This window comes from Melanostigma gelatinosum (genome assembly GCF_949748355.1).
Source record: "Melanostigma gelatinosum genome assembly, chromosome: 7".
Classification (NCBI taxonomy): Eukaryota; Metazoa; Chordata; class Actinopteri; order Perciformes; family Zoarcidae; genus Melanostigma; species Melanostigma gelatinosum.
Window position 1 is genome coordinate 22,061,604 of NC_136640.1, and position 26,315 is coordinate 22,087,918.

Here is a 26,315-nt window from a genome sequence, read left to right on the forward strand (position 1 = left end):
TAAGACACCTGAAGATAACAAATTAGAAAATGGTCAATCCTACCGCCACAAGAACATAGCTCGAGATGCAAAGATGTGAAGCTTTATACTGTTGCTATGGGTCCACAACAAGGAAACGAGTCAACCACACCGCCACACCGAGGAGTGGAGGCTGATATAACGCCAATGACGCGCTGTGAACGCGTAACAAGAATGCATACCTTAAAGCTTCCTGCTAACATATACTGTGTGTAGGGCAACATTGAATCCACCCGGTGACAATTTACAGGGGAAAAGGAGAAATTCAATCTGCTACACAAGGTTAACAGTAAACAATTAAGTGGGCCGATCAGCAATGTAAACATGTTAAGGTGACAAAACTAAACTTATACCATTTTACCACTAAAATGAGGTTGTCTAAAGATGAGAAAACACGCTAAATGGGCGACAGACTCCTTTTGCCCAGTGAGACCATACCGTTGCTCTGGCATTTGTTTTTTATTCTATATGTCACGTTTGATGTCAACCTCGGTACGGAAACAGTGAAATTGATTGGGCGGTTACTTTCCCCCCTATCTGTTATTCAATCGCTTTCAAACTCTCAAACCAGAGTTGGTGATTGTTGGAACAGGGGAAAGTTTTTAAGTTTTATTGTTTCAGTCGAGTTTGAATGAAGTGTTTTACAACAATCAGCAGGTAAAAGGACTTCTGTTTAACTCCAGTCTAGTGGGCTTTGATGAGAGCATGTCAATTTCATGTTTTGTACGTTAACCTATGATTTTATGATGCGCGCTGTAGAAAGAAAGAGACACAGTAAGCACATGGACCAGTTTTTATCTGGATTGCCACGGTGAACAAAATCAAGCTGACGATCCTCCCGTGTTCTCCAGTTTATTGCTGAGGTCAACATCTGACAGCAATACAATGCAATAAAGCCATATAAAATAAGACAGTCTCAATTTAAACATAACTGTACAAATGTCCCCATAACACCATAATGGTTAAGAAAACATGCCATCATCAGAGTGAGCTACATCAGTTCAGCCCCCCGACCTGATGCACACATCAAAATGATCTCAAAAGGAGTACCAAAAAACACCAAAATGTCCAAAACATGTAGCATATAGCAAGACAGAAACATAGTTCAACATGCTCTGCTTGTGACAAGGAGGGAGTCCACACGTATTTACATATTTACTTAAAACAAACAATGGAGTGGGTTAAACAAGGGTAGTAAAGGACACGGTGAGCACATGGACCAGCTTGCCTGGAAGGCCCAGGTGAACCAGACCAAGCTGACGAACCTCCCATGTCAGCCAATTGGCCAGGACATCCTCCGAGACAGTGGGAGGGGCCTCACGCACTCCTTTCAACATTCTATATTTAGAAGCAGTGCTTTTACAACAGTCTGTTGATTAAGATGAGATATGCCTATATATCAGTGCATCACACTCTTAAACATCTCTGAAGTCACTGACCACGGGAGATATAATCTGCAGATTTTATTTTAATCTCATTTTAAATTGTACAATTTTTCTTTTTGTTATATATATATATATATATATATATATATATATATATATATATATATATATATATATATATTTGGTACAAACATGATAGGGTAACTATAGAGACAGTGTTGCATGTAGTTACTCATGTAACACTGTCATTCTGTTGGAGCAGCGCAGAGCGAGGAGCCTGTAACATGAAGCATTGGCATTAACAGCGAGGCTTACTCACCATGACATCGCGTTATTGTGTGTGTACAACTGCTGCTCATTGAACCCCTTTTATCAAAACTGTAATGGAATGAATTAAGCTCAGAATCATTGACCAAGGGACTTCAGATATTAACCACACTCACATTTAAATGCAGCTTATACGAGTAAAACATTAAAACATTATTTGTGTTGAAAATAAAGAATTTGGCAAATCCCAAGGGGACAGTGGGCTTAAGGTACCAGGTGCTCATCCTGAAGACGATTTAATGATTAAAAGTACTTTGTCTACTTAAAAAAGGATGGATTCACCTAACCTAATAAAACCAAGAAGATCTTTATATATATATATATTTGTCATCTCAGCTGCGGCAACAGAGAGCAGCTCAGACTCAGTCCATGTCTTTATCTACTGTGAACGTCAAGTGAAGGACGTGTTCCTTTGTCGCCACCTCTGACACACACACACACACACACACACACACACACACACACACACACACACACACACACACACACACACACACACACACACACACACACACACACACACACACACACACACAAACAGAAATACATATGTATTCTTGCAAAAATGCACATACATAAATGCCGGATGCACAAACAAACCCGTCTCTCGTTGTCGGTCTCTCAGGCTCCTGATAAACCAGGACTCTGAAAAAAAGCTTTCGAGATATCAAGCGGTCCAAACAATGAGGGGGAAAATGGCATTGGGGTTTCCATGGCAACTGCTGCAAGCTGCTAAGAGGGCTGCTTTGAAAACATATGTCAGACTTGACTGGTCTGTTCACAGTGAGCCTTGCAACAGATTCTCTGTACATTGGACTCGCCGTCTCTCAGCGGCCTGCAAGGATCTGGGCAAAGAAAACTTTTCTTCAACTTGTTCTTTTAAAGATTTTTACTGCAGCAAAAAGACAGAAAAAAAGGGCAATGGAGCCTCAAATGCTCAAATCCATAACGGCTAATCTCTGCCTCAGAGAAAGCAGATTGACTGAAACACCAAAATATCATCTCGAACTTCCTCATATTGAGTCACAAACACCTCACCTGCCTCCGAGCTCAACGGTCCATCGCTCACCTGTCTGCTCCCCTCTTTCTGTCGTACAGAGGATTAAACGGGCGTGAGTCAGAGAGCTGAAGCCCTTATGCAATACATGGAGCAGAAATGATTGATCGTCAGTAGATCGACAAGCAAAGCTTCCAGACATTCACCTGTTCCAGCCTCTCCAATGTGATGATCACCTGTTCTATAGTGTTGTCACTATTTTGGGGTTTGTATGGAGAAATAGGAGCATTGTTTTTCCTTCAATCACTGCAAATAACCCATGTTTTTAATTCCCTGACACAGTTAACGTTGGCTTCTTTAAACCTCTAAAAAGCTCTTTAAAATGATTTTGAGCCACTTGGAGGCAGCAGAAACAAGCTGTAAACACAACACGGCAGATATTACGTTGATACGGCTAATGTGTTAGCAGACAATTGTCTAATTAGAAAACATTGTAATTAATTTGGAGTTGTGTTCAAAAAAACGTGGCCCTGTAGCAGCCGAATGCAGCACCACATTCACCAGCTCGTGGTTGACTGTCTGCCGTTTGATGCAGGTCAGGTCGTGGCCGGTTTAAAGAACAGCAGGGCAAAACAATGAGCTGAAAGATCTTTAAAAAAAAAGACCCCACTAATTAATCATCTCATGACTTTTGTTGCTGGCATTTTCATGATGAAAGACAATCAAATTGCCAGTTTTGTTACAGGTTAATGTTTGGTAACTTTCACTATCTTGAAAATCAGGAAAATAATAAATATTGAAAGATATGATATTTGCAGCCTTAGTAACACTGCTCTGTTTGCCACATGTATCACAGCCTTGTCTCGCCCTTCATGTCCCAAGTGGATGAATCTCTGTTTGTCATTGCAGAGGTGGTGGGTGGGTTGTACGAGCAGCAGCAGCTCAGTGCCATATCACTGCCACACAATGTGAAGAGCAAGGTGGGAGGGAGGGCAAGAAGAACGAAGGAGAGAGACATATGAAAATAGATTGGAGGGGGAGGGGGGAGAAATTGGAAAGCAGGGAGGGAGGCTGATTGGTGGGGGGGGGATGCGTCACACCAAAACATTAGTATGCAATCAAGTTGCTGGTGCGGTAAGGATTGCCGTTGTCTGTCGACAGCTGCCGCAGCCTCTCAGATCCACACTGCAATGTCACACACACACACACACACACACACTCAGGCACTTTCTACTCCCTCCATATTGTCTGAGAGAAAATAAAGGAGAAGACGTGAATCACAATAGTCATGTCAGTTTGTGCGGACGAGAATCATACACCCGGTTATTGATCCATGTCACACTTTCAGCTTCGCCACAGGGGCTTATTAGAGGGCTGGAGCTGGAAAATGAGCCGGGGATCTCACACACACACACACACACACACACGGACAGTTAAGAGCAGTGGATATAGAAACATTTAATTGGAAAAGGGGGAGAGAAATAGAAAAAGAAGGTCATGTAAAGGACTGAAGAAGAGATAGACAGAGAGAGAGAGAGATGAGGAGCTGAGCTACAGCAGAATTTCTGTTTCTCTGCAGCACATTTTAGGCTTGAACCCTTTGTGATGTTTGTTCTTTCAACAGCCTGAAGAAATGTACGTGTGTGTGTGTGTGTGTGTGTGTGTGTGTGTGTGTGTGCATTTGGGTGGTGGAGGGGAGGGGGCTTTAAGACATTGATGAGCTGCACCCAGCCTCTCTCTCTCTCCCCATCACCGTGGTCCTTGCCACGTTGCCATAGCAACGCTCACATTGCCGCAGGCTGGCTGGAGTGAGGCGCGCTGGTTGAAAGCAAGAGAGAGGCACGAGAGGCACGAGAGAGAGAGAGAGAGAGAGAGAGAGAGAGAGAGAGAGAGAGAGAGAGAGAGAGGCACGAGAGAGAGAGAGAGAGAGAGCGAGAGCGAGAGAGAGATCATCGCAGAGGGAGTGGAAGGCGAGAATTGGTTCTCCAATTCATTACCCCTACACCACCACCCGCAAACCCTCCCTCACCTCGTCTCCCTCACCCCAAAAAATCCTATCATGGGCATTGGCTCGGGCCGGGGCCGTGGAAAGGACTGCGCTCTGCTCAGTAGTCTGAACACGTTGGATCCAAACTTCAGACTGCATTTATTATTCATCCTCCTCCTCCTCGGCAGACAGCACCACAACTCCCAGCTTCTCTCTCACACACACACACACACACACACAGAGAACCTGCACTGAGACCAGACAGAGAGAAGCCAGTACACACACAGTATCACACAGAGAGCTACATTGCATCATTCTATTACCTTTGGCTATCTAATGCATTGAAGCAGAGAAGCAGGCAGGTGTAAGATGTTACGGTGACTAACTAAGCGCGTCACTTGCCTCAGCTCGCATTTGACCCCTGTGACCTTCAAGTGGAGTCTAAACTGGATAACTGACGGTCAAGATTTCCTCGGAAAGTCACACGGAAGTTTGTCATCTTCAAAGCAGAGGCAAGTTTCTTCATTCTTATCTGTGGCAGATTTTTACTTTATTTTTAATCTTTTTTACAATCCCCCCCAATTATATATATATCTATATATATATCTATATATATATATCTACATATATAGATATATATATATAGATATATATATATATATATATTCCCACACATCCGACAGTAGTTGTGTTCCCTTAGGAAAAAAGACACTGATCACTTCAGTTTACAACAAAAGAAGTCCGTTTGGTCGATGGCTGCTCTGAATATTTATCATGAGCCCAAGAGAAGAGAAGAAGATTGAACAAACACACAAAACAAACAGCTGCTGCTGATCTCCTTCACAATAATAAAAGCAGGAAATATGACTGCCTGCTTCTCCGTTAAACCCACATCGTACTCGCAGCTGCAGCACCTCTCCCTCCGGCTCCTCCGGTCTAATTTCACTCCGCGCTCCTTAAACATGAACCCGCCTCACCGCCCCCGAGCCCTGAGCACTGACCTCCTGACCCCTCAGCGGTGACAGCGGTTGCTAAGATACAGTATGGCTGATCAGGAGCAGGTATCCCACCGTGACCATCACAACCAGAGCCAACCCCACCTGCTGTACTCTTGTTGCTCTCCCCCCACTGTCTCCATTAACTCATCAAGAAAACATTTTATTAGAAGAACGGGAAAAAAAGACAAATATTTTCAGATCAGAGTACGAGATCAGTCATGAGCCTCCCCTGGGAGAAGCAGCGTTCCTGCACCTGTAGTATATATTATTGTTTTGTGTCCAGGATGTGTTACAGCAATAGGGACAGAATGGAGCATTTCACAATTGACCGAATGAATGAAAGGCTTATGTTGTATTTTAAAGGGTTAGAAACAGTGCGACGTCAGCGCATATGTGAGCGTTTCTTAAGATTGCTGCACAAATAAAACTGTCAATCCCAAACCCCACGTTTTCTTGTGATCTGATCCAAATTGTATTATTTCACTGATTAAACGATGTATTAAATGTCAGCCTAACTCCAGCAGTCGCTCACAAATATTCCTCATGGGGCGTTTCTTATTTTAATCAAGCTCTTAATTGTATTTGTGCTGCAGTCAGCGTTTAAAAGTAACTTGATGCAGGTTCGTAAACGCAATCTTTTGACATTAGCTTAGCCGACCTGCTAACATAGAGTGCTGCAATAATGAGCCAAGCAGTTTTGCACTTCTGGTTCTCTCATCTCAAAGTCATTGTTTTCTTAATGGGTTTTTGGTTAGATGTCTGAAATGAGGTCTGTTGTCAACACGAGCTGAAGAGATTTTAAAAAGCTTCTCCACTAAACCTCTCATGTGACTGTTGAAGCTTTGAAAGTGTCTTTAAATTAAAAAGGCGGTCGCTAACAAGCGGCTAAATGAGGCTACAAAACGCCATCGCGCCGACGGGTCCGCCTGTACAGCCTCGTTGTGGATACTCGGGCTCATGTGACCGCGGTGTAGCTCCGTTAGCTTTTTATTTGTGCCGATTGCATTCACGCTTCAAAAATGAATAAAAGTGGTGTTCACGAGTGAAGATTATTTTGCCGTATCATAAACGTTTCTTTGCCACAAAGCTTATTTTGCTTTAATAACCCAAAATCCGATGACGAAATCCCATTTGCATTTTGACGAGGGAACCGGTGCGGTGCTCACTCCCGTGGTCGGCCTTCAAAAATACATCGTCCCTGCAGCCCTCTATTAGAATTCCACTTCATTGCTTTACTGACAGCTTCTTTTCTCCAACTAATGCAGGTGCATCACAAAGGGCACCAATCAATAACTGCAGAACTGGAGGTTAATTCTGCTCTCATTGGCCGGACCTGGGTGATCCTCACTGCTTCAGAGGTCAAAGTTCAGTCGGATTGTGCTCTGGGTCAGCTCAAAGTGGGAAGAAAATATCACTCCTGTCCCCCAAATTAACTTTCACACAAAATATGCATTCATGTCAAAAACAGAATTCATTTTCTATCACGTACACTTTTTGGGGGCAATGAAACAACTCATAATACAACAGCATGGGTGAGAAAAGTGTCTGCTTCCTCTTTACAGGTGAATGGTTTACCTGCTTCACTGAAAGACAGAGCATCCTCCACGGCCTGGCCGGTGTGACTTCATGTGAAGCGACACTTCAGCGAGGTCCCGTAGGGGGAAGAGACCACTCACCTTACATAATCCGGCTGCTGCACTCACAGGGTCTGGTTTTGCCCTTTAAACCTCATTTGTGTCGAGGGAAATCGGAGAGAGCGGACACGATATTTTCCCATTTCAAACAAACAGGTGAACACAATTACACCTGCGGCAGACATTGTTAAAGAAGCGGTGCTTATAATTCTCCCCAGCAGGTGTGGGAACTTTGCCAAAGAGAACATAATTATTTATTTTTCGTTCCTTGAGAAAGCGATGTGCTGGCGGAGGTGTAGATGGCAACAAAGGGACACGAACGCACCAGAGAAGGACGCCGACGGCTCCGACCTCCTGTTTGTTTCAGAGTATAGTGAATTTCACATGTGTCGGAAATTAGATGAAAATCTGAAGCATCCTCCGGGCCGCACTGCGCGCACACACACACTCTGAAAACTGATGCAACCTCAATGAGATTCAGACAAATGGCAGAAGCTGCATAACAAGATGCACAAACATTAGTATACAGGAGCAATACTGCCCTACACACTGTGCTATAGCCATCATGTAGTCTGCAGGTGTATAGAGTTCCAGCTCTTCAGTGAATACTTAAACAGGTGTTGAGATTAGCCTATACTTTTAATATATTGTTGTATTTGTGTTTTTTTGATACTATATGGACTCATGAGTCTGAAATAAAAGTTGTTAATATTTCAGAACGTAGACGGAAGAAGTGATTTGGGAACGCAAAGATGATTTCCACTACATTCTTCGTCTATAAAGCCGATGGGCTCTCACTGTGGAGCCTAAACACGTCACACCTGTTCTTAAATCGCTGCACTGGCTGCCTGTTCGTGTTTCAGCTTGAGCCAAAGCGTTTGCTTATCCAAAGGCTTTATGACTCCAATTCATTACATGGACAGAGTCAAGAAAAAGTGGCCTGGAGGGAAAAAATCGAACTGAATAAGAAGATATTACTGACGATTATTGTCCATTTGTTTAATTTCAGCTGGGTGCTGCCATCACACCTCTGTTCAACTAGGTCAGGGCTGTGTTGGTTGTTGGCTGAGCAAGTAAGAAATGAAATGTGCAGACGATGTCTTTATGATTATGGGTCAGATCGAGAGTGATTTATATCCAGGCTCCATGTATAAAGATATTTTCCTCTGCGTCCTAAAATAAAATTCTGTCCGTACCTTTGTCTCCGTCCACGAACAAAAACGACTCCAAGCGCTCACTCCAGTAGGTGGCGATGAAGGATACCTTTAAGTAGCAGAGAAGAAGATTCTGAGCATGCTCAGTGAGCTTATAGTCCTTTGGCCAGTGTTAAAAAAATAGTGTAGCAATAGATAATTATTTCTTTACTTATACCGTACTTGATATTTGGTGCCAATGGCGAAAACTAAATTTGACGGACGGTCGAGGTGGAGTTGCTACTTAGCGTCACAATATAAGGCGATGAGAGCCCAAGGAAACAACGATTAGGAATCTTGTTATACAAAATATTCGGACATCTCAGTGGCCTTTCGGGAACAGTACCTTGTTCAGGAAGACTGAGAATGTTGACGATTAATGTCCCATTAAGGAGGTAATATGTCTTAAAGAGACAGACTTTGGGTAGTAGCCTATTGGCTTGACTGACGGACGTCAAAAACAAGTCCTAAATTAGGATTTTCTGGATCCAAGATGAACGCGGTGGGTTTTCTTGAAATACAGATTTGGACCATTCTAAAGAGTAAACCAATGGCAAATCACGTGGAGAGAGAGAAAAAGTGATACTTGTAGTTTGCATTTGTTCCTACTGGTTTACAATGAAGTGACGAGCACAGACTAAAACAATATATATATTTTTAAAGGAACTACAGAAAAAAATCGTCTTCAACATCAGGCAGCTGCACACTCCCTTTCATTTACATATGAGCCCACGGACTCTGGCTTCTGAAGCCCAGACGGTCACACACACACTCTACATACCTGTGAGCATACACAGAAATCTGGCATCAGATGTGACTCACGGGGAAAACCGCTTGATCAAACATCTGTAGCGCTCTGCTTTAATGTGCTGCCTGCTGAACTCAAACACTGTGACGGTAAGTCCAATTCAGTGAGTACAATAAACAACTTTAAAAATCATCTTTGGCACGTAATGGTGTGATTCTTAACCGTGGTTTGGTTCATTTGGTGTCCGGTTGACCCCTTTAGAATGAGTAATACAATGTGAACGCACACATGAGGCTGGATCAATAAAGCCCTGCAGCGTGTGCAGAGGGCTACCACAGATGGTGAGATAGCACCAGAGGTGCCGGAGCTCATTAAGAAGCAAGACCATACGCCGGTGCAGAGCGGGGGGGGGGGGCAGGAGAGGAGGATGCAGAGCCCGGGCTGGAGATTTTTCAGTGTCACTGAGATCTCATGATATGCTGCTGTCGGGAAAAAAAAGGGGAAATTATAAATCCTGTCATTGTGTGTGTGTGTGTGTGGACAGTAACAGAAGATCTGCGTTAGTGAAAATAAATGCCAGCATGTAAATAATGAGCTCAGGAGACGCGCTGGAATGTGGCGCCATCTGTCTGTCGCAGCTGAACTTCTGCAGGCTACAGATACGCAGAGATGTGTGGACTTGGTATCAACCTACAGGGGTTTTGATGCCAGTGTTTTGTGCCGACACGCAGTATTATTTGAAAAGGACTTTCAGCATGCAAACACATTACAGCCTTGAAGAGTTTCCTCCATAGTCATGGCTGAGCTGGAAAGCCACTGAACAGATCATGATGTTCATCGTGAACCTCACTGCTGGACCTATTTAATGGGAGGACAAAGTACAATAAAAGCACAATTTCAGCAGATTCTCAAACATGTTCTACTGCAGAGTTCAGAGAGAGTGAGATATTTACTAAAAAGCCAATTTTGTTTCGACGCGTTAATCTGAACGTAATCAGCAACTTCATTTTCACAATAAAGTGTTCAAAAACCTAAAATCTTTAGAAAAAAACAAATCTGTAGATTGGGCACTTTCCTATTGTTGCACAATTCAAAAGCTATTATATATTCTACAGTCTCATTCCTTCTGGATGGAATCACGGGTCAATCAAGGCATGGGCGGAAAAACACAAACACGTCTCTTTCATTTCATTTTTTTGGAGTTTATTGTGAAACATGTGTTCTCCAATATATGTGACTCAGATCTTTCAAAACAAACACAAACTAAAATATGACGTGACACTAGATCGCCTCTGGTTTGCTGAACCTGCTGCCAAACCAGCGACGCTGCGGTGCCTGGCTGTGTAATTCTGCACACGGACGCAGTGTGCGAGCGTGATCCCATCAAACCTATACCACGACACGCCAAGACCCTGGCACTGAACGCAGAAGTTCCCCCTCTGACTGACTCATAGGCGGCTGCGGCACATTCTTTGTGTAAAACTGTCACTCTCCATGTTGAAACGAGAGGAACGTTGGCCCTTAGAGACTCTGGGATGAATCCACCGCTCAATTGGTTCAGGATGTGTTCTTTTTTCGGTTGTTGTTTTTCCTGGATGCGATGTCCTTGCCAAAGCAAGCCCTGCATTAGTAAACTAGTGGTAAGATGAGCTCCCGTGAGGCCCGAAAATGAACAAAACTAAACAACAAAGAGACGACGGGGCTAGTCGTTGTCCGTTTTGCTTTTCTTCTTCTTTTTCTTCTTCCTTCCCGAGCCTTCCACGACGTCGCCGTACGAAGAGTCTACCGGTTCTAATTTCACCTCCACCTCTTCCTCCTTCACCGTCACGCTGGGCTCCACGCCCTGTTCCACCTCCTCTCGCTCCCGGTCCTTCTTTTTCTTCTTCCTTTTCCTCCTCTCCTCCGAAGTGTAGCACTCCTGGAAGGGGAGCCCTGTCGCCGCTTCCTCTTGAATTTCGGCTACTGGTTCCACTTTCACCTCCTCCTCCGTCTTTATGCGCTTTTCTTTCTTTTTCTTCATTTTTCTCCCTCCCTCATCCTGCCACGTCTCCTCCACGAACCGCTTGGCGACCAGCGGTCGGAGGGTCGCGGACGAGGGCCCCAAGGCGGCCCCGTCCGCCTCGCTCTCCGCCACGCAGGTCAACGTGGGGGTCTTGCTGCCGAACGGGTGGAACCGCTGCTTCAGGCCCGGCGGTATGGAGGGCGGCAGGGCCGCGAGGATGATCTGAGGGGCCTGGTTGGCGCCGCCGTGTCCGTAGCTCTCGCACACGTTCAGCATGCCCGAAAAGGCCGGCCCGAAAACCACGCCGCCCGACGACCGCTCGGCGCTGGTGAGCAGGTGGAGCTCGGCGGTGCCGTGGGGGGACGCCAGGACGCTGTAGATCTGCTGGCCCCCTCCAGCCTTGGCTCCGCCTGCAGCCGTGGGAACCTTCAGGGTCCGGAGACCCGAGAGCGGCACCTTGACGCCGCTGAAGCTGGATGGAGGGAGGGGAGCCGAGGTCATACAACGTTTGCACCAAACTACGTCATTTACTTTGAGGGAGCTCTCTGAAGCTTCAGCGAACTAAACACAGTGAATTTCGTAGCGTCTATGCTGCTCTAATGTAGAACAAACTGCCAGACGAGCCAAGACTACTTTAAAATCCAAGCTGCCTGTTAACCATTGTTTGAATTGATTTTCTTTTGTTTTATTGATGTCATTCTGTGGGCTTTTGCTTGCTTGCTTTTATTGTTTTTCATGAATTGTATCTTCCGTGATCTGTAAAGCACTTTGGGTATAAAATGTGCAACGTAGATAAAAATGCCTTGCTGTTGCCGTTAGCATGGAGCCCATCTCCAGCTCCACCTGCTGGCCCCAACAGACACAACCCTAACCCCCGCTGTCAGTCTCTACATGCCATGTGTGACTTACCTCTGAATTGCTACAGAGATTGTTTAAAGGGGATCATAGGCATTCATTCGCTTCTTCCGCAGAGACTTTGTGCTTCCTCGCCTTGCGGGTTTCTGTGGATCCTGGTTATATCTGGACCGTGGTCCTGCCTGACAGCCACTGCTACGACTATTGTTATTAATATTAGTCAGATTTATATGATTGCTACTGCTTTTATTATCAGTAACCCTCCATTCTATCCACTGCTGCTGTTATTATAAGTAGTCATTTCTATTATTATTTTTGCTATTATTGGTGCTTTTACTTCTCTCATATGCATCTTTTGTGTCCTATGGATTGACAATGTTGTAATTGTATTATGTTGTTCATTCTGTACACATCTATTGCTCTTCTGGTGTTTTACCTTTTCTGATGCGAGGAAGTAGAAATTTGTGACTTTGGGGTTTACTAATTAATTCAACTGAAAATAAAAAATGCTATTACAGCCATACTTGGTCTGGAATGACCAGCACCGTATGATGGCTAACCTTAGTCAACAATAGTTAAATAGATCATTTCACTGATGTAATGACTATTATGTACTTGTGTTACTATTATGCTTCGTTTTAGCAGTCTAGTTTTGTCCTTGTAACTTTTTAATGAATATTTGTCGCTGTTCAATAAACATTACAGGGTCCCTTTAATTTATTAGCTATTTATGAGTCATGCAACCTCAAAACTGGGAGAACCAAAACAGTGATCCACATGTGATTTCTTTGTTTTTTAAATATTTTTGTTGATTTGAATCTTTGCTACAACACAAGAACAGGTTTATGATTCTGCTTGAGAGATTATTTGGAAGCAGTGACGTGTTTAGATTGTACCTACCATTCTGGGTTAAAGCTGGCAGGAGTTTTAATGAGCCACAACTCATCCTTGCTGCTCTCCAGACTCTCTGGGAGAGTGCTGCTGCAGGGCTTATGGCAGAAACGCTCAAAGTCAGCAGGACACTGGTACGTGGTGGTATTCTTCTCTGTGGGTCCAAACGGCACGCATTCATTATTTCATGAACACAACAACACAGGGCATAAACAATAATACACGGAAGATATTAGTCGACACACGACCAAGGCTTTGACAATTGCAGAGCATTATTTTGAGTCAGAGCTGGGCTGTTTAACATCTGTACTTTAGAAGATCTAGACTTTAAATACACGATTGTATTTGTTCTATTTCAATGACGCAAATAGTAAATACAGATGCGTTAACCCTAACAATATGGGGCTCAGTCTGCTGTACGGCGGATTTACTTGTTTGTTTGCTTCGTAGGCTATGTCTGAGTTAAACTGACAAACAACACCAGCTTTGTGCTAAAAGAAAAGCGTGAGAACGTACCCGGTTCTTTTTGCGTTCCACGTGGTTCTGTTGTAGAACTGTCCTCTTCTTCTTCGCTCGATGAAGATGATATCACTCGAGGCATTTTTATAATTACAAATAACCACAAACCGCTCAAATTATAAGTTTTCTACCTCAAAACGCATGGCTACGGCGGACGCACATGTGTTGACACCGAACGACCTCTGACCTTTAATTACCTCACTTCCGTGTCAGTTTTAGTTGTAGTTCCAATACCATGATGGGTGAGTTGGTTTGCGTTGACGAAACAAGGTGAGGAAACTCAAACGCCCATAATGCACCTCGCAAGGTTACGTAACGTCCCGCCGTCCATTGGGGAAGCAGATGACAGCAGTCAAGAGCAGGCCGAAGTGGGTAAACAAAACAAACGTATGAAAAAAGGAGCAAAAACAACCTCAAAGTTGAATTTACTTTTATAACCGTAGGATGTTTAACATTGTTCTGAAGCGGTTCGAAGCCCGTTAAAGGAGAAAGCAAAGAGTTGGAGTGCACCTGTCAAAAGCTAAATCGGTTAACCGAGCTAACGTGTGCTAGCACGTCAGCTAGCTAGCTGGCTCGTTGAACTCGCTCAGGTTAGCCTGCTCGCTAGCAGCCATGTCGTCCCCCTCCTCCTCCAGGCGCCAGTGGTGCTACCTGTGCGACCTGCCAAAGATGCCGTGGACTGTGGTGTGGGACTTCAGCGAGGTGGTTTGCCGTGGCTGCGTGAACTACGAGGGAGCTAATCAGATCGAGTTCCTGATAGCGAATGCTCGACAGCTAAAACGAACCCACGGGATGCAGGACGGTAACGTCAGGTCACCTGGTCCCTCGCCCAATAAACACGGCACATCTGGCAGAGGAGACGGTGTTGCGGACGGGGGCAGGCTACACGTGGACCGCTTCGAAAGGGGAGGAAGAGGAGAAAGCACCGTGTCAGCTATTCGTGTGCCGCCCAACGGGCTGCACCGTGACGGCCAGCCGCCCCAAGAAGTGAACCGTCAGAGCCCCAGCGGCAGCCGAAGACCCATGCTAGGCGCTGCTATCCCTCCTTGTCTAGTAACTCAAAGTATGGCGGGGATTCCCCATGGGCTACTTGCGGGCATGCCGGCGGGTCTGACCGCCAGGACATCCCCCATGACCAGCTCCATGATCTTCCCTGCCCCGGTGCTGGCTGAGATGAGTCGCAGACAGCTGGGGATAGGGATGGGGATAGCCCCTTTCATCACTCCGGAGCTGGAACGAGAGCTCAGTTCGTCCCAGAACCAGGCCAAAATACAGAGCCAGATCCACACTGCTGTGGCTGGCAGTAGTGCCAGCAAGAGTGCCGGCATGCCTTCTTCGTCCTCGACCCTGGCCGGAGGTGTGAGCCAGACCAGTCCCAAGCCCGCCTCATCTCCAGCCAGGCAGCCGCGCCCCCTCACCTCGAGGTCCGGAGGGGAGCCCCTGGGATCCAGCACCTCGGCAGAGGCGGCCACCACAGCCGCGGCGTTACCCCACAGTGGTGCCTCTGAGCTGGGATCAGCATCTGCCAGCAACACCCATTCAACTGGTACCACTCTGTCCTGCACCTTGTGTCACGAGAGGCTGGAAGACACTCACTTTGTGCAGTGCCCATCTGTGCCAGGGCATAGGTTTGTTTGTTTTCTATTCTTTTGTCTTGTTACGGTAGTGTAAAGTTATGTTTCTGTGAATAAAGTGCTTTGTTTTGGAGCTTTTAGTCAGACCAAAGAAGGAATTTAAGACCTCTCTGTAATCTCTGGGCATTTTATTTGTTATTATATTATACTACAAAACATGATTACTTACTTAAACAAATAGTTGGATATTACTGCAATTATCATTTGTCGTTGGTAGTAATATTTATGTCTCACTCCTAATTGTATTAACGCCCTCTCTACCGTCCCCAACTTAAGGTTCTGCTTCCCGTGTACCAGAGTGTACATCCAGAGCCGGCGGGGTGACGGGGAGGTGTACTGCCCCAGCGGAGAGCGCTGTCCGTTGGACATCTCTCCCAACAGTCCCCCTTGGGCCTTCATGCAGGGAGAGGTCTCCACCATTCTTGGCACGGCTGGAGCAGGAGCTGCCGCACCCGGAGCGGGGAACGGGCCTGGAGCTGCGGCCGGGAGCGGAGACGCCGGCGGAGACGTCACCGTCAAGAAAGAGAGAGAGACGTGATGACGGGTTCCACGGAAACCAGACCAGGACCCAATACAGTACCAGGCAGGTTCTGTTGCATTGTGATACCATTTTATAAAGAGAGCACTTTAGTTTATGCGTTTGCTATATTTTTGACCGTCCTCTCTGACAACTGCTTCAGGTTCAGGTTTGTGAATAGTTTATCTGTTGAATATATACATTGTTTTAATTTCAATTGAACAGGCATTTCCATTGTTATTTTATCAATACAAATGTCCTGAATTAAGATTCCTCAAATTTACCAGTATTTTCATTCATCTTCCAGGCTCTTTGGGATGTTGGAATATCAATTTTTAAGCAACAAATTGATGAGTATTCGGTAGATGGATGAGTGATACACAATGACTCATCAGTCTTAACTCCTTAACAAGAGGAAGTCAGAGTATTGTAAAGGTTTTGTAACTGTATTTGTTTATTACCCACTAGATTTTCTCAATCTAGAGCACACAGCTCTGATATGGTGGGATGTTTACCCTGCGTAATTGTTTGTTGTATAGATTGTTTTCTTTTTTTTTTGTCGCTCCAGAGTCGTATCCCATACCAGAAAGAGACGTCTGCAGTGGCGCTCTGCGAGACCCAGAAGAGAAGCCACACAGCGACCCACAGTCCAGAAAACCTCCGCTGCAAAGGTCTTGACTCCAGCTGCTCACACCACCAAAATGTATCAACATTTACCAGACTTCAATTGTTTATTATGTACTGTGTGAGTCCGATATTCAGGGCCAATCAACAGCTGATCAGTGGCTACTTTTTGTAGAGTCGGTAGTATCACTGCCCACATTAGCACTGCCAGCTAGCTACTGTTAGCAGCTGGAAATAAACAGGCTCAAGCAACATAGACCGTCTCACTTTTCGACAAACAAAAATGTACACCGCCTTCATATGGAAGATGTCATCACATAAAATATACTCACACCCCGACTTGAATATGCACCTTAAGAAACAAGCAGTGCCAACAGGACTACTGAAATGTCTGTCTTTCTCTAAATGGCCACCTGTGTGTTCATATATCATCGTCACTGGTTTGATTTGCTAACAGTAGCTAGCAGAGCTGCTTGTTAGCAGTTTAGTTATGTTTATTGTTCCTAATGACCCTCGTCGAACTCACAGAAAGTAACCACTGTGTTTATTGGAGCAGTCCGCTCAATATTGTGAAAGCACAAACGTTTGTTTCGACAAATCCAACACAAATGTTGAAATACTAAAGACGGTTGTTCTGCATCTCTGTTGTTGATGAACAAACTGCTGCGACCTCCGGCTGCTGTCAGACAACATGCAGGCCCGTGCCATTGCTTGGTCTAAATTAAATATTTAAGCTTTTACAAATGCAATTTATGTTAAAAACTGACAGTTATCGGGACAAAGTGTACCTTAAATTTGAAATACAAATGTATTTTTTTATTGTTTCATGACTGAATCCGTCTTTCGGTGCACAATCGGTGCGAAACTAAAGAAAATAAATCTTTAAAACTCGGCATGCAAACATGAGATACAGACAGAATGCCAGTAATGCCATTTCTCTGTGTCCCTTTTAATCAGCTGACTCAGTGTAGAAACAACCTTCTAAGCATAGACCGGATTGTGTTATCTGTATTTAAATGTTGCTTTCATACGAGATCCAGCCTCCGCTTTACCCCGAATGTATATGAAAAGATATCTATTGATAGGCCAAGGACTATATTTTATACTAGAATGTTAAATGTTATATTCTGTATAGATCTACGATAGGATGTGCAATCTTTAGTCATATTATATGCAACGGTTTGGAATATGTGATTAAAGACAATTGTGTATCATTTCCTAAACTTTTTTTAGTTTTTTTTAAATGTGAGAATCTACCTAAAAGCAGAACGTTGTTTATGAATTACTTTCTCCCAAAAGTGGAGAGGAGTCACCTTAGTGGAGTGGAAACTATCTCAAAGTATGTTGTCTGTTTTGAAGTCATCCGCGTTGCAGATGTTGACATTAATCGTATTGATTAGAACAAACAACGTCGCAGTAGAATTTGCTTTCCATTCATATCCATTGTTCAGTTCATGTCAGTGGACCTGATGTGGGAGAACAAACATACTGTAGTTGTGATGAAAGCGCGTGCAGGGACTTAACGTTTCTAAATTGAACAATCCAACAGCACAACAAATGAGCTTTCTTTGGTGGATTCTCTCTTTATGTGCAGCATGTTGGGCTGGGCGATGATTCAACGTGATCATTTCAATCGTACCGTGATGATGTCGTGATAGCAGATCACCTCGTCTTCATTAAGAAGAACGAGCACAAACAAATTAATTGTCAAGAAAATCTGACTGTTGCACTAAAGTTCTTCATTAAATGAGAAAATACTCTCTTCGTTTGTCAAGTATTTAATTCACACAGTAGTATCCAAAACCAAGTGCTTATTTCATATCGTGAATTTATTCATTGAACTACCAGTAAACAGGCTGCATCGTGATATATATCGCCCAGCCCGAGCAGCATGTACCCGTCACCAGTACAGCAGCACAGACAAACCAAAGGTCACTTTGTTCCCAATGGGATGTTTCTGGATGAAAAAAAATATACATTCTATTTGTAATCTGGCTTTAACCAGCTTTCTCCATCAAGCCGTTAGTTTACAGGCTCATGTGGGCTACTCTGCAGGGGAGATATATATGACCTGACGCATCATGCAATTCCCTCGTTAAGTGCCTTTTTAAAACGTTTACCGTCTGTGTGTCTGGGAACCTCAGGGGAAGCAGGAGCGCATGGCTTCTTTCTTCTTTTGTACTTTTTATTGTCCAGTCAATGATTCACCTGAAACCGTTTGCCCTCAGTCGCCAGCAGACGGCTTCTGCTTTCATCCCGAGTCTTTGTACAGCCGGCTCCTCGCGTCGCCTCTTCTTTTCATCCACGCGTCACATTTTTAGGGTTATTGCAGCGTCATGTACAAAATAGAAACCAGAACTAAATGGGATGTAAGCCTCTGCTTGTTTATTTGGAGGGTTTTTTCTGCTTCTTCAGTTTAACCGCTGAGATTAAATCATGTTAAATGCCTTTGTTTGTGGAAAACAAGTGTCGTTACTTTCTGATTTCATGTATCATGATTGTGCAATGATTTTTTTAGACACTCCCCTGTTTTCTGAATATTGCTTCATGAATCCAGGGTAGCATCCAGCTAAGTGTACTCTTCCAACATGAGGATCGATATTGTGTCATGTTGTATTTCTAGCTGGTCTAACCACACATTGGTCGGCATCATGGCTCCATAGACAGCAGCTGTTCCCACAGGACCAAAGCACAGATTGATTCAGGACATTTCAGTTGAAACACAGGAAATTACATGTTTTCAGACATTTTTGTCAAAATAAATGTTATTTTCTTCATGCTTCATGCACTACATGGTACACAATAATTACCCACACTGTTGGGCTCTAAATGAATACTTTATTTCTATCTTTTTATCCCAGCAAAGCAGTGTTTCAGTCTTGTGAAAGAGAGAAAAACAGGCATTTCTTTTAGAGGCAGCAATCAAATCTTAATCATAATCACCTGTTGGTCGGCAAACAGAAAGGAAAAGAAATGATGTTGATCACAGCGCTCCAGAAAATAGAACCACCAGGATATCCAGGGGGGTGGGAACAAACATTAAATACAATACAACCTGATAAACACATGCTCATTTAATAAGAACGGTGGTAATCAAATAGCTGTTGGGGTGTGATAGACGCCCCCTCAATGATATTCTCTCCCACACACACCATCGTCCTATGAGTACAGAGACCTGATTGGATGGGAGTTGTGTGATTGCCTCCCTGTTAACCTTTTGTATAGAAGTCTTCTTGGTCTCTAAATGTAAAATCCATCCAATGACCTCCACCTGTTTGTAATTGTCAGTCTCTGACGTGTTTAACGTTGTATCATGTGTATTTATTTTCCTGCTGTTTCTACTTTCTACTGTGATCGCCATCTTGTGGAGTTTCATTGTCTCCTGTTGGCTGACCAGCAGGTGATAATGATTTCAGCTGATTCCTGCCGCTACAAGAATTCAGTTTTTTTTCTCGTTCACACTTGTCTGAATAAGATCTTTACAGAGCGAAAACATTTCCTTTACAAAGTAAAAGCCTGGATGAGTGCACACTGCTGATACATACATTCAGAAATGACAAAGAAACATTGACGCCAGCGTTCAGACCCTTCGATCGTCATTGAGACGTTTCGACATCTTGATTGTAACACACCTGCGGTCAATTCAGCTGATTGGACATGATTTGGAAAAGGCACACACACACACACACCTTTCTAAATAAGGAGCATGTACCTCCCAAGTGTGTGGGATTTATGATAATAATAAACATGTCATATATGCCACCTTATCTGGTTCCATGATTCTAACAGTTAGATTTGACTTTATCTTGTTTGGGTATTTAACATTGTACTGTGGAAAAAATAATCTTTATATTTAAACACTTATATGTGAAGGGACTCTCATTTAATTGAGTTTGCTTTGTAGTTTTGGACTCAGTTTAATACTAAAACCTGCCACAGGAACTCTGCTCATAGTGGCCGCGAGATGGCGCTGTTAGGTGTTTGACCTCAGTCCGCCTGAGAACCAGATGTAAGAAAAAGTGATGAACTGTCATCAGGGAGGAAGCTGCTCATTTTCCATTGTGAAGAAGAAGAAGAGCGGGAGGGGGCGTTTGATTGCCCCCTCCCCCCATCACCGTCCGGCCGCAGTGCTCCACGTATAGGCCGATGTGCCGTTTCCTCCATTAGTGTCGGCTATTGTTAAACCAATTACAGAGGTGTTGATGGCCGATGGAGGGCCCATTGGGATGAGAAGCGGCCCGCAGGGAGAGGAGATGGGATGGCGAAATGTGTGTTGGGGGCCTTGAAGGCGCATTAAGCCCAACCAGGGTTGAAATAAATGAATCAGGTTCAAAGAGCGTCCACCTGAAGAAATAAACTCTCTATAGATTCGGTGGAAATCGGTGCAGATGGCGTCCAGCGGAGCTGCTGGAAATCCACCCAAACCGTGAGAATCCAGCTGTTTCTTTTTCCAGAGCAAATGATGCCAAGTTGGAAATTGAATGTTTCAGATTTCCCAATGGCACCTGAAGGCAACATTATAGATAAAATAAGTAAAATTGCTAATATCCAACATGTGGATCACCACCCAAATCTACGGCCTACTAAACTGACGTCCGATTGTAGTGAATTCTATTGTTTATTCTCTTGAAAACACATACATTTGATCTTAACATGTGTTGTATTGTTCCCTTTTATTATTATGATCACAAGCTGGAGGGCACAGTTTTAATCCTTCTTCTTTATCGACAACTGCTGCAGGTATCACCGTCCAGATGGGAGAGGCTCACCTCTGCTTAATTACATCATTACAGACGCCGAGGTGTTACGCTCGCTCCACGGGTTAATCGACCCGACAGCGCTTTGCAAACAGCCGATAATCGCCGAGTCTTTACAGGTGATGGCCGCGCAGAGAGTCTGACTGACGACATGTATATTTATAGGAGCTGACACATGACGACTCGAACACGTTGGTGGTAAATAGGAAGATAAACCCGTCACTGTGCTTGATTATTAAAGGGATATAATCACCAGTGCAAGGGTCGGAGCTCCATCATATCATACAACTTTACACATATATATATGGCGATGGTAACTCTTATTTTTGATGTATTCGTGCGCGCTCACGCGCCTTCCTGTCATTCCTTATTTCCTCGCGGTCTTTTCTTCTTAATCCCGTGGACCTCCCGCCTGCGCATCAATTACATCTCCATTGACTGGCCATTAGGCAGAGGCATTGACATTCACGGCCTCCGTCTGCAGCGAGGCCGATGTGTATTCCCCTCCGACCACAGGAGTCCGGCCTTACACCCGGATTACAGTATTTATTGTGTTGCTCCGTGGCGGTGGGTCGCGAATGCCTCTTTTGGAAGAATAAATGGAAAAATAAAGCATCTCTCAACATTTCACAGAGGAGCCACGTTTACATGCACGCCAGCGTTAAAAGTAGAAACATGTCTGTACCTTTACGTTTTGATTGAGTTTACTCCACCTTGTGTTGCAGTAAATGTGGGCAGAGTTTAAATGTTTGAATCAGCGTGGGGAGGTTTATCAGTGTGGTGGATTTTCTTTGTGGTGGGGCTCCTGATTAGGATCTCTGATGGTCTGCTCTCTTCTATTGATATTCCAATAGTTCGTCAAATTCGTTCGTGATTTTGTTCATGACTATATTTGACGACCAAAAATGAATTACATTAATTTATTTGACCTTTATTTAACCATATAACTCAATTGAAGGTTCATATCTCCAGAGACGCGATAGTCGAGAGAATTAACGAGTTGTAACACCCCTGCCCCCCCCCCCCCCCCACACACACACAAACACACAGACAGACAGATATGTCACAAAACAGAGTCCCAACTCTAATAAACGTATTTCGACATGTTGACCTGTTGTGTTTTTTTGTGCAAAATCGAATTAAATATTCTGTTGATCAAGTGGTATAATAATAATAATTGTATTTGATCCATAAACGCTGCAGAAAAGTTATTCAAGAAAACGAATATTTTGAATTTGTCTTCACTTCAAAGGAGCCGACATGATTGCATTGTTGGGGGCTTTTTCCCATCTATTTTTAGAACAGACGCATTTATTCAAACCTGTTTGATCCGTCACTGAAGAGCATATTACCACTATTAAGACCTCACGTCACCGCTCAACGCATATAATAGATATGTATATAAATCCACTCAGACACTGAAGGATTACTGTACAGTCGTTCGTCCGGGTGGCCCCCGTTGCAGCCGCCGGCCAATATACAGCACGCCAGGGGGCCACATCGGCCTTTTTGCCGGGGCCTTTCCTGGTATTCAAATGTCAGGAGCGGGGCGGGACCCGCCGGCACCTTATAAGAGGAGGACTTCCAGGTTCCTCTACTGTATTTGCGCGCTGCACCTCCGCCTGACACACGCTGCGTTCCGAGGGCCCCGGAGGACAGAGAGAGAGAAAAACGGGCCAGAAGAAGTCAACATCTGCTGAGCCATAACACGAATAAGGTTATGAAACAATGGACGACTGACAAATAAGAAATATTGACTTTTCTATTCCCAGGAGCAGAACGTCACTTCGTCATCTTGTTTGTTGTTTCTTAGCTCTTTTTTTGGGGGCTCTACATATTTTCTCCCTCTTTCTTGGCAAAGGGGAGACAACATTCTGCTTTTCCTTTTTTTTGGTTTTTCAACAACTAACAACTTTGCGACGGATTGTATATTTATTTTTGATCATTTTTCAAACAATCCGGTCATAGATCAGTCTTTCTCCTCCAAAGACTTGTGTTGGGGATGTTGAGCTCCGTGAAGATGGAAGCACATGATCTACCAGAGTGGAATACTTTCTACAGCGAGGCCAGCGAGGTAAAGACACGCTCACTAAAAAGCAGCAATAATAATACAACATTAAATACAATAAACCACTGCTGTTTTATTTACTGCTGTTGTTAGGAGTGGTCGAATGTAACGGGCTTTCTTGGCAGTGAAATAGAGAAGACAAAATATTCTTTGCGCAGTAATTCGTCCGAAAATATCACCTGTAATCCTGATTTGATGATAAACTATAAAATAATAATATAAAGATTTTACATTCACTTCTTAAACTCCCATGGAAAATATTGTAGGAATACCATAAGTAAAGTAGCGTTGAGTATAATACAAGTGTAATTGAAGGCGCACTTTATATTTTTACAGTAACAACAACCATCAGGAGAAATATCTCTTAAATAAGTATCAACAAATATATTGTTCTCCTTTAAAATGAATCCCAATAGTAACATTATTATAACATGATTGAAAACTGTTTAAAAAACCCCAGCAATAATACATGTATTAAATATATTTATTGATACCTAATATATATATCATTATAAATATTCCGGTTCTTAGTTGCTAACTCGATGACATTTTTAAAAAAGTGATTTGCTCATCAATAGACTTTCTTCCTTTGTGCCCACGCAGCCGCTGAAGTGTTGCGACGATTCAGGTGTAAATGTTACGAGACCTTTTTTCTCTTCTCCCCCCTCACTAATTCAATTAGGGTTAATTCCATCAGCAGCTTCAGCTCTCACCTCGACCTGATGGAATTAAAGAGTCTGATCATATTTAACCAGAGATCAGTAAGCGGGCCGCGATCCCTTTATGGCCTCCGAAGAGTTTTATCAAATATTTTTAACCTCTCGTCAAAAGGCTTTTTAGAAATTTCACCAACAAAAAAAATACAACACGGAATTATTCCTCTTTGTCCAAAAAAAAGGACAACAGAAAATAATTAAATTGAAAAAAGTTGAGCTTAAAAAGAGAAGATTTAGTTGTCTTGTGTATTTTTCCGCGGAAGCAGAGGAGGAGGCCGTCTGGTCTGAAGCGAGAGGCACCATGACGCGCTTTTTACGCATTTTTCAGGTTAACATCGCCGTGTGAAATCCATGTCCTCTCGCGCACTGAGGGCTTCATTGTGCATTGATAAGGAGTCCCTTTTCGAGTCAACCCGCTTTACCCTCCCGTTTAGACATTCCCTTTAGCCGCTCTTTTATCAATACCAGTTTAATAGATAAGAGTTTATTATATCTGTTTTCTAAACGTTAAAAAATATATATATTTATTGTTGCTGCATGATAGCCAACTGTGTGTTTTTTTTGTGAATAACCAGATGTTCCTCTTTTCCTCCAGATGTATTCCTCTGCCAGCACCATGAACTCTGGTCTGGGCTCCATGGGCTCCATGGGCATCAACAGCTACATCAACTTGAACCCAGCCACCGCCTCCCCTGCGGGTATGAACATGGCGTACCCAAGCTCCAGCCTCAGCAACTCCCCCTTGGCCTCCATGGGCTCCGGGCCCGGCCACATGTCCCTCTCCCCGGTGGCCTCGTCCCTTGGCTCGGGCCCTCTGACCCAGATGGGCCCCGCCGCTCCAGGTTCCCTGGGCTCCCTGACCCACTACCAGAACATGGGCCAGTCCATGAGCCAGCTAGGGTACTCCTCCACCGCGCCCCTGAGCCGCACAGGACCCAAGGAGATGCCCCCGAAGCCCTACCGGCGCTCCCTGACCCACGCCAAGCCACCGTACTCCTACATCTCCCTCATCACCATGGCGATCCAGCAGAGCGGCAGCAAGATGCTCACCCTGAACGAGATCTACCAGTGGATCATGGAGCTGTTCCCCTACTACCGTGAGAACCAGCAGCGCTGGCAGAACTCCATCCGCCACTCGCTCTCCTTCAACGACTGCTTCGTGAAGGTGGCGCGCTCGCCGGACAAGCCGGGCAAGGGCTCCTACTGGACCCTGCACCCGCAGTCCGGCAACATGTTCGAGAACGGCTGCTACCTGAGGCGCCAGAAGCGCTTCAAGATCGAGGAGAAGCTGGCGAAGAAGGCGGGCAAGAGCCAGGAGGGGGGCTCGGGGAAAGGGGGCCACGGTGGCGATCACCTGGTGGAGGACCACAGCCCCGCGGGAGGATCGGAGGGAGCCGACTCCGCCCACTCGGACAACTCCCACCCAGGCTCCTCGGACGACCATCCGCATCCCCGTAACTCTCTGGTTCCGATGGACTGCCCTCCGCTGTCCTCCTCACACCTCCACAGCCCGCCCGTCTCCCTGCCTCCGTCCTCCGTCTCGTCTTCCCTGTCCCTCTCGGCCGCCACCTCCTCCAGCCCGCTCCTCCACTCCCAGTCTTTAGTGGGCGGCGCCCACCTCCTGCCCAGCGCCATGCAGCAGCACATGGACCTACAGAGCGACGCCCTCAAGTCCCTGGACCCCCACTACAACTTCAACCACCCCTTCTCCATCACCAACCTCATGTCCAACGAGCAGAAGATGGACCTCAAGTCCTACCAGGACCAGGTGATGGCCTACAACAGCTACGCCAGCGGCTCTCCCGTGGGGGCCAAGCAGATCTACGACAGCCAGGGGCCGGCCACCATGGACTCAGGCGCTTACTACCAAACTCTGTACAGCCGCTCGGTGCTCAACGCTTCCTAATATGGACACCCCCCCCCCCCCACCCCCCTATAACCCCCCCACACACACACACACACACACACACACCTGTCTCTAAAGGCAAGCCAAGATGGAGACTTCTTTTCCTCTCCTGCCTTTTCTAAAATGGACACCCCAGCTCTCTTTATCTTCCTCTTTCTCTCCCTCTCTGGCTCACGTCCAGAGGCCTCAGCAGAGACTTGCATCTAAAATGGCTGCCGTGTTTGAAGGACCAAAGGACAGTTTTTTTAGTTTTTGCTTTACCAACTCTGAAGAACCTGCAAACCGGTTGGTTACACGGAGGACTGAAAAAGTTTCAATGAAGACGTCCGACTGGTGTGTGTGTGTGTGTGTGTGTGTGTGTGTGTGTGTGAGTCAACACAGGAGTCAGACTCTGTCTTGGTGAAATTGGCTTTGTACAAATTGTAAATAGAGGTAATGCGGGGAGGGGGAAAAAATAAGAATATTTGCATTTATTTATGAAGGGAATACATTTTAATATATCTTGTATAGCGCTCTGTTGACCAGTTACAACCCAAATG

General features: G+C 44.8%; 3 protein-coding genes across 4 annotated transcripts; 2 read left to right on the forward strand and 1 right to left on the reverse strand.

Moving 5' to 3' along the window:
• Positions 1 to 10,494: 10,494 nt before the first annotated feature.
• On the reverse strand, positions 10,495 to 13,755 carry polr1g (RNA polymerase I subunit G). Its single transcript, XM_079272594.1, has 3 exons — positions 13,552 to 13,755; positions 13,045 to 13,189; positions 10,495 to 11,761 (listed from the first exon to the last, which is right to left on the reverse strand). The coding sequence occupies exons 1-3, from the start codon at positions 13,634 to 13,636 to the stop codon at positions 10,990 to 10,992; spliced, it is 1,002 nt and encodes a 333-aa protein (XP_079128720.1). The 5' UTR covers positions 13,637 to 13,755; the 3' UTR covers positions 10,495 to 10,989.
• Positions 13,756 to 13,816: 61 nt separating this feature from the next.
• On the forward strand, positions 13,817 to 18,614 carry irf2bp1 (interferon regulatory factor 2 binding protein 1). 2 transcript variants are annotated; one of them, XM_079272593.1, is made up of 3 exons: positions 13,817 to 15,182; positions 15,465 to 15,775; positions 16,274 to 18,614. In XM_079272593.1, exons 1-2 carry the CDS (start codon positions 14,167 to 14,169, stop codon positions 15,724 to 15,726), a joined length of 1,278 nt encoding a protein of 425 aa, XP_079128719.1. In that variant the 5' UTR covers positions 13,817 to 14,166; the 3' UTR covers positions 15,727 to 15,775; positions 16,274 to 18,614. The 2 variants fall into 2 exon arrangements, with proteins under 2 accessions (XP_079128719.1, XP_079128718.1); XM_079272592.1 differs by having other exon boundaries at positions 15,465 to 15,771.
• Positions 18,615 to 22,816: 4,202 nt separating this feature from the next.
• Positions 22,817 to 25,776, forward strand: foxa3 (forkhead box A3; the record flags this gene model as incomplete). Its single annotated transcript, XM_079272257.1, has 2 exons — positions 22,817 to 23,160; positions 24,466 to 25,776. The coding sequence occupies exons 1-2, from the start codon at positions 23,089 to 23,091 to the stop codon at positions 25,774 to 25,776; spliced, it is 1,383 nt and encodes a 460-aa protein (XP_079128383.1). The 5' UTR covers positions 22,817 to 23,088.
• Between the last annotated feature and the right edge of the window lie 539 nt (positions 25,777 to 26,315).